The sequence below is a fragment of the Humulus lupulus genome, chromosome 5 (assembly GCF_963169125.1).
Source record: "Humulus lupulus chromosome 5, drHumLupu1.1, whole genome shotgun sequence".
Taxonomy (NCBI): domain Eukaryota; kingdom Viridiplantae; phylum Streptophyta; class Magnoliopsida; order Rosales; family Cannabaceae; genus Humulus; species Humulus lupulus.
In genome coordinates this window covers 20429271-20437847 of record NC_084797.1, presented here as the reverse complement: position 1 = coordinate 20437847, position 8577 = coordinate 20429271, and the positions used below count along the sequence as shown (strand labels likewise).

General features: G+C 35.5%; 1 protein-coding gene across 1 annotated transcript; it reads right to left on the bottom strand.

Moving 5' to 3' along the window:
- Window positions 1-1065: 1065 nt before the first annotated feature.
- On the bottom strand, window positions 1066-4520 carry LOC133834590 (uncharacterized). Its single transcript, XM_062264256.1, has 4 exons — window positions 4386-4520; window positions 3456-4037; window positions 1955-3089; window positions 1066-1631 (listed from the first exon to the last, which is right to left on the bottom strand). The coding sequence occupies exons 2-4, from the start codon at window positions 3979-3981 to the stop codon at window positions 1448-1450; spliced, it is 1845 nt and encodes a 614-aa protein (XP_062120240.1). The 5' UTR covers window positions 3982-4037; window positions 4386-4520; the 3' UTR covers window positions 1066-1447.
- Between the last annotated feature and the right edge of the window lie 4057 nt (window positions 4521-8577).

Below are 8577 nucleotides of genomic sequence, written 5' to 3'. Positions count from 1 at the left end.
GTGTTCATTTATAGAGAGAGAGAGAGAGAAAGAGAGAATATAATATGGCCACTTGATGGCCAGCAGGGATTGTTCCATTTTTATTTAAAAGTCTTAGTGGTTATGATTGTAATTGGTGATGATATATCTGTTTTATTCTTTGCAATCATCTCCTTAACTTGGAGTTCGGTCTCTTTGGTCAACCTTTTTCATGTTTTTTTTGGAGATACATAATGCAATGAACAAAAGGCTTTTGATAACTTGATAATCTGATATTCTAGAAAAAAACATTAACCCTCTTAAGAAAAACATCAAATAAAATAATAACGGAATCATATTTTGATGATAATGATGGATATTCTAATTCAATATGCATCTTTTTTTTTCTTTTTTTTTTTTCAAAAAATAAATAAGTAACTCCCTAATCTCACTATATACAGAGGAGATAGAAATATAAAAACAATAATTATACATTTAATTATAAATGTGGTCCACAAATTATTTCCATAACATCTATTTAATAGCCGTAAATTTAAATTCTCAATTATTTGCAATTTATATATAATACCTAAATTCAATCAGTCCCCTTGTGTCATTCATATTTCATATACAAGGAGAAAAACTATGCATACTTGCGCCAAAAAATAATAATAATAATAAAACCACTGTTTAATCATTAAACCAAAAAGAAAACCTTTATTTAATAATAAAACCATACAACTAATTTAGTGTTTCCATGTGGATCATTGCTTTCCTTTCTCTGTTCCAGTACAAGTAATTGGTTCCTTTCCTTTTTCATAATTCTCAACCGGTTGTTTCTATTGCTGGTGTCTTCAAGGGTTGGAGCAATTTTCTAAAATTTAGAGTATTGAAAGTTGAAACCACAAATCCCTCTTTTCCAAATTTCAAGTTATTTTATGCCTCCACCAATGTGGATGGATTTTGCTCTATGCAAGCCATACCCTTGTTTTTTCCAAGTTGCTAAGCTAGGTTAATGTTTGATCAATACATATGAATGAACATTGGCTAAAGATGATCGTACTTACAAGATCTGACAACCAAAGTGGCATGACCAATTGAGTTCACTTAGCCTCAAAAGTAGAAAATTTCACAACCATTGTGTCATCATTTTTAATTCAATGACACTAGTGGCAAAGATATTGAAACCCCATCATCCAAAGATAATAATATCACTCAAAATACAATGATCATTAACATTCTGAGGCCATTACAGGAATAAACACATATTAAGCAAGCTTTACAATTAGAACTATCAACATTTTTAACTAAGACTGAAACTGCTGCTTCAAACTCCCCTTTCTTTCATAGACATCCTACTACATATACAAACCTAAAAAGAAACTAAAATAGACCAACTTCATCCCAAAGAAGCCACTTTTGGTCTGTATTTCTTAACTTCTAATGTCTCTACTTTTCTCCACACTATAGGGGCAACTTATATTGCAAATCAAGGGAGAAAGAAGGGATCCTCTTTGTTCTTGTATATTTCAAAAAGCTGCTTAGAGTAGTTTGTTGCAAGTGTTCTACACAGTTTGACAGCCTTGGGATCAGACTTCTCCAACTCCTCCACAGTTTTTCTCAAATGGCTTTCTGCGTCTCCATCAGTAAGAAAAACAGCCAAATTCGTGCCCCTGTAGCAAAATGAAAGATTTACATATCAGGAAAATTAGTACAATTCATAAAACCAAGGAAATTATAAATCCATCCACCATAGAATACAAGCAAGAAAAAGATGGCTGATGGATATTCATAGTTGAAAGAAGCCTATTAGAAAGAGTATACATGTATCAATTGGAAGTGATTACTAGAAGTTTATATAAATAAAAAAATCTTACACTCAGTATATGTATTGAAAAGATAACTAGTCAGAACATTTTATCCAAAACGAATGGGGTATGCATCAAAATGCATTTAAGCAATATAACTCTCATATATACAAGGTTCAAATTAGTACCTGAGGGCGTCAACCTTACTAAATCCACGATTGTTATAAACCAATGTTCCCTTGCTGATCTTCTCCTCAGAAGTTTGCTGGCGGTAGAGGGCACATACAGCCTTCATGCACAGTTCAGTATCCTTCCCAAAATCAGCAAGCATGTCTGCCTCAAACTCCCACTTAAAGCTTTTATCTTTTTTCCTTTGAAGATTAGATAAAATCTCAGAAAAGTATACTTTGTCATCTGAAAGATCTCCTGATACACTAGAAGCTTCATGACCTCCAGATACATCACTGTCATTAACAATAAAGCCACCCAAGCTTTCACCTTCACTGTCCGAGCTAACCCCAAGCGACTCATCAGTTTCAGTATCCGCATTTGTAGGAATTCCTCGAAGATGTTTAGTTTCGGTTGTATTATTAGGTGACTCTTTTTTTGCAACATCTCTTCCTCTGCATTCCTTTAATGCTACCAATCGCCTTCTTCGAGGGGTCACTGTTCCTACGTCAACGGCAGAAGTAGTAGCATTCTCAGAGGAGCCCTTTTGATCAGGGACAATATTTTGGTGATTCATCCTCTTGAGTTTGGCAATTGGCATATCATCATCACTGTTGCTCTCAGCATCAGTGTCACTCATAACAACATTTAAAGCTCGTTTTCTTTTGGGAGTAGAAGCATGCATATCATCATCACTGTTGCTCTCAGCATCAGTGTCACTCATAAATACATTTAAAGCTCGTTTTCTTTTGGGAGTAGAAACATGTATATTTTTTTGTTTGCATGCAGAAAGATCTTCCATGTTCTGCTGAGAATTTGTATCAGCAGTCATTTCTATTGCACAAGTAACACTCCCCACTAATGGGGTGACAGCCTCTTCATTTCCACTTCCCTGATTGACAGCAGGCATTTTGACACTGGTATTATCAGGTTCCTCATCACTATCCAAAATATCAACAATGGTGAGAGCTGAAGGTCTAGCACCACCAGGTGTAGATGGAGCTATCTTCTTACTAGGACTCTCTTGCTCAAATACCAGTTGTCTTTTAAGTTGTTGACTGGTAGTAAATTCCAAGTCAGACTCCAAACTAACCCCTTTTACTTCTTCCTTAATATAAGCATCATCTTTACATGGTGTGTGAAAAGAAGTTGAACCTGCCCAATTTGAAAGATGACAAAAATCGTAATATTGTATAGCAATGGTACTCATGAAAAGTACAGTGCCATTATGATCATATAAAGAATTACAAGAACAGAATCCTGATGATCTCAAGTAATCAAAATCCACTAGCAGAAGAGATGATGTTGCTAAATAAAGATTGATTCTTAAGGTGCTTGTGAAAATCGCACTTTCCTCAAACAAATTCAATGAGGGGGCTTATAACTTGAATAAGCATAATAAAAACAATTATAACCACTCTTAACTTTTAGCAAAGCTTTTGCAGTTATACATGAATGCTAATATATTTTATTTTTATTTTTTTCAAACTCAAGAGTACAAGAGACAGAGTAAGATTATACCTGCCGTTTTTGGATCATCAACCCCTATACCAGGGGAACGACAGAGAGAGTCAACATCCGCCAGATCCATAGCTTTGTTCTTGCTCCCCCTTGTCTTTTCAACCACTGGACCTCCTGAAAGTAATGGCTTTTGAGAATGTAGGATCCACTCCTGCAGTTCTTCAAACTTTTTCTCCCAAGCCTTGACATCTCTCTCAGCTTTCTTCTTCTCCAATTCCAAAACTCGATTCTCAATCATCAGAAGAGCCACCTTATCTTCTTCTTCTTCCCAGTCATCCTTAGTCAGATCAACTATTCTTTCTATCCTCTTGGTTCTTCCACAAACTTCCTTAGTTTCATCTTTACGACAACAATTACGATCCTTCATTTCATCAAACTCTCTTTTTAAAGCTTCTAGCTTTTCCTCAGTAGCAAGCTTTTCAGCTTCCAATGCCCTAAATTTGGCTTTAAGTGCTTCATACTCGTTAGCCTTCTGCTGAACTTCCAACTCTAACTCCACACACCTGATTTCAGCTTCAGTCCTCATATATTTTGCTCCAAAACAACTTCACCAACAAGCTCTTTTGATTACAACAACAAACTCTGATCATCAAACATACGTATAATCATATTTCTAAAAATATGGATTTAATAATTCCTTTTATATAATACCCACCAAGAAAGTGAATCAAAACTAGGGAGAAAATATTGGGAAGTCGCATCATTTATTACTGTTTATTAGCAACCAAACAAAACCAATCAAAACCCAGATGACTAATTTTACACACTAAGCTAGGGAAACAGAAACAAAATGTTCTGAACCATCTTTTCTAGACAGTGGTTATAAGTTGGAAAACAAACCCAAAAGAAAATAATGTTTCGTTTTCATGAAACTAACTACTAAACTACAATTACATGACTGAAAAATCGAACAAAAAGAATGAAACTTACAAAATAATGTGAAGAACGCTTTTTCCGTTAGACTAATCACAACCATTCCCTCTCGGCAGGGGTTTACTGAGTTTCGCTCTTCTTTACAAGACTGGCTGAGTATCTGGCTTCCTCAGTAAGAATCGTTACACGTAACGTATAGCACAAGACGGTCCGTTTTGGGAACAAAATATATATAGATAAAAAGGAATATACCATTTTGTTCCCTAGGTTCTCAAAAAGCTTAAAATAACCCTCTATTTTACTTTTCATTCCAAATCAGCCCCTACACTTATTTTTTTCAGTCAAAATCATTCTTTTAAAGACTATTTTGTTGTCCATATTAATACACTAATAAAACTTAAAATATGTTCTTAAAAAACAAATAATAATAAACAATTTAAAATAACACTTTGAAAAAGAAGAAAAACCTTTTTTTTTTAAAGAAAAACTTGGCATCGCCAAAACCCCAACAGCAAAACTTTTTTGGGAAAAAGCTCAAGAGGGAAAAGAGTGTCAAGGAGATTTCATTAATAACAGTCAACGACTTGAATACAAGGGTCAATACAACAAGGATGTCAAAGATGCCATAACATATGGACATCTTTAGATAAAGCTAACTTGGCTAAAGAGTGAACCACCCTGTTAGTGACTCTTGAACAATATTTGAATAAAACATCAATAAACTCATTACAAATAACAATGATATCCCTAATAATAGAGCCCATATAAGAATGGTCTGAGGACTTATTATTAATAGCCTATACCACTGAGACACAATCAGATTCCATGATGATGCTTAAGGAAGCCAAAATTTTTCAGGTATGGAGGCTCTTCAAAATGCCCAAAGCCTCAACAGTAGCTGGAGAGAAAGTAGCATAGATAGGGCAAACGGATGAGGCAATAGTAGTATTATGATGATCCCTGATAATCATGCCAAGGCCCACTCTCTTGGTTTGATTAGAGATAGTTGCGTCTGAATTTACCTTCAAGAGAGGAGTAGAGGGGGGCTTCCAACGCCAAGATAATAAGACCATGGCTTTGACAAGCTTCATCATAAGTGAATTTGTTAACACAATGGTATCGATGAATGTAGTCAAGAGCTCAGGAAGAAACCATCTCATCTTTGAGCTTTATCCCTTCATTCACAAATTTATTTTTGCAATACCAGGTCCTCCATAATATTGTGAGCATTCTTTCTAGCGCCTTGTCACACAGGTAATCATAAAGTTTCATCATAAAATCATATATGTCTATATGTCGAAAAATGGGAGGGTAATATTAGAGCAGACATGATCTCTAATAGTAGTCAACCCTGAGCATCCTCACACAGCATGGAAACTAGACTCAGGACCTCTGTATACAGACTGTACAAATCTCCTCCACATTCATGCCACGGTGATGGAGGTTACTAAAAGTGGGGAGCCAATTATGAGAAGCCTTCCAAATGAAAAGTTTGATTTTTGGAGGCAGGCAAAGGGACCAGAGTCTTTTCCACCACTTGGGCACACCATGGGAGGATTCAGCTTGGCCGATCCCATGTAATCTAACAACTTGCCAATAACCACTTCGAACAGTGCAGATGCCCGAATAATCATGATGCCAAACTAAGTAATTTTTTTGTCTGAAATGGATACCAAAATAGAAATAATGGCCTTAGCTTCTTCCTATATGAAAGATTGATTAATCAAAGCTACATTCCACTCACCAGAAGGAAGGCGGAGAGAGTCGACCTTACCCTCAGGAGGCAGAAGGCGAGGGGATATGGACAGCATGCTTGAACCTCTAAGAATCCATATGTATTTTTAGAGTGATACATCACGCCCATTTTCAATTCGCCATCTTGTACTACTATTGATGAGTTCACGACCCCAGAGAATGCTACGCCAGATGTAGGAAGCAGTGCTCAAGCTTTGGATTGAAGAAAAGGCTCAGAGTGGTGATAAAACCCTTTCATCACCTTACTAACCAAAGAATCAGGATGAGAATGCAAACACCAAGCTTGTTAATCTAGGAGATCTTGGTTAAACAGAAAGAGGTCCCTGTAACACCCTAATACCCAGGGACCGTTACATTGTATATTTTAAACGGTGTTAAACTCGCTAAATGAGTCATTTGGCCATAATCGTGTAAATAAATGTGATTAACGGTTTAGGGTTAAAATTTTTGGTCAAGGATACACACGTTTCACTAAAATGTTTACTATATACATTGGGATCCCAAAATACATTTTAAAGGTTAATTACAATAAAAGAGTTACAACCAGCCGACCTAAATGGGAAAATAGGGTTTAACCCTAGTTCCTCTTTAAACCCTTGACCGTGGTGGTCGAGCAATTGCATATGTACACATCGTCACCTAAGCTCTCCAACTCAAGAATGATCCAACTTTCTTTTACTTTTACCTACACCACATAGCACCCGTGAGCCGAGACTCAACAAGAAAACTCACACATGCTCATAAGTAGACATAACATGTCACCAAATCATTATAAGCATGCTTATCAGTAATAACCTTATTCATGCATGCAGGCAAGTACAAATAAATGATTATAGGGTCCAGCGCTCTGAGTAGATGACTGTTAAGTCAATATGAGGTCCTGCACCCTGAAAATATGATTAATAAATCTCTCTGGGGTCCTGCGCCCTCAATAGATGACTATTAAGTCTCTTTGGGGTCCTGCGCTCTGAATAGATGATATTTGATTGTTTTGTTTCTAGTCGTGTTCATTGGATTTTTCGCTGTAGTAAGGGCCTTGTTTAGCTGTTCTATTTTTTTTTTTTTTTTGCCAAACACTTTCTTAAGGGAGAGCTTATATCACTAACATTTCTCTAAGAGCCTTATAAGTTTTGTTTCTCTTTACAATTCCAAGAGTGAATATAGTCTTGAAGTGTCTCCCATTCTTTTGTTGAGGGGGAGCTTTGTCCTCCAAGAGACATAACTAGTTCACAATTCCTATTATTCAGGTGGAGTCTCCAATTTAGGGGAGAAATCCCAGTCGTCTCCTGTTTCATTTGACCTCTTCTCAAGACAGTTGTTCCTTGATTATGATCACTGAGGGGGAGAAATTGGTGTTGTAGTTTGTCATATCTTTTGTTGTTTCTATGACTTTTGTTATTTCTGTTTAGTTTCTATTGTCTCAATTTAGTCTAGTGGTGTTGTTGAACATTTATGCTTTGTTCACTTAACTTTGTTTCCTTTGGTTTAGTATTGATATTGGTTACTGTTTGTGTTGAGATTTTGTTTTGTTATTGATCATAATTTGCTAAGGAGAAGATTGTTATAGCCATGTTTTACTACATATTTTTTATTTGGCAAATCATGATCCCAAATGCATCTAGACTGTGCTTTGGTTGCATCTGGAGATCTTCGTGGTTTCATTTGTCACATGGGTGAAGTTTGTTTAGTTAGGTCTTAACTAATTCAATTTAGTTTGTTAATAGGTTTTTCTCTTAGGTTCTTTACCTGCCTTTATATACTGCTCAATTTTAGGTTTTTAGAGTTGAGCTAACCATTCTATTGTTGCAGAGAGTTTCTTTGTTCTTGTTATTTTTCTCTCTAACATTTTTTATGCAGGTTTCCTAGTTAGAACTTCTTTGTTTACCAGATTCTTCAAGGAGAAGAACAGAGGGATCTGTTCCAGAATTTTTGAAGGGATTTCAGAGTTTTTGTACTGAGGGATTTCGAACATTCTTCTAAGGGAGTTAGAAGTATAGAAAGTTGACTGAGAGGTTCAACTTAGGGAAAATTGTAAATCTTGTTGTGTGTTTTAGATTGTTCTTTAGTAAATTGACATTTTTGTTTTGTAATTTGTAAAGAACAAAAGTTTACTACAATGAAGTGATTTACCTAGTCTTTGTGACCTAAGGAGCAACTGATTTTTTATAAGTTAATCTTATAAAAATCTGCTAGGGTTCTTTACTTTCCGATACTTGTTCTTTATTCTATTGATTGAATCAATTCTTTAATTCATTCATTGAAAAAGTAACTATTCACTTATTGATGACCTCAATTACCCCCTATTGTATCTCTAGAGAAACTCATGGTGTTTTTGCTAATTACTACTATATATATGTAATGTATATCATATATTTATATATATTTTATGTGAAGTGTGAAAATTTATTAGTAAAAAAATTAAGGGAGCATTTAACAAGCTTTGATGGAGAGAGAGAGAGAGTAGTAGAAGCAATGCTTATTTCTTTGCTGAAAT

What these genes read in the sequence shown, in the direction of transcription:
- LOC133834590 (XM_062264256.1), bottom strand. Translation starts at nt 3,981, where the DNA reads ATGAGGACTGAAGCTGAAATCAGGTGTGTGGAGTTAGAGTTGGAAGTT. An exon ending in TGATGATCCAAAAACGGCAG is followed by an intron (nt 3,090 to 3,455) that starts GTATAATCTTAC and finishes CAAATTGGGCAG; the next exon opens with GTTCAACTTCTTTTCACACA. An exon ending in AGTAAGGTTGACGCCCTCAG is followed by an intron (nt 1,632 to 1,954) that starts GTACTAATTTGA and finishes ATTTTGCTACAG; the next exon opens with GGGCACGAATTTGGCTGTTT.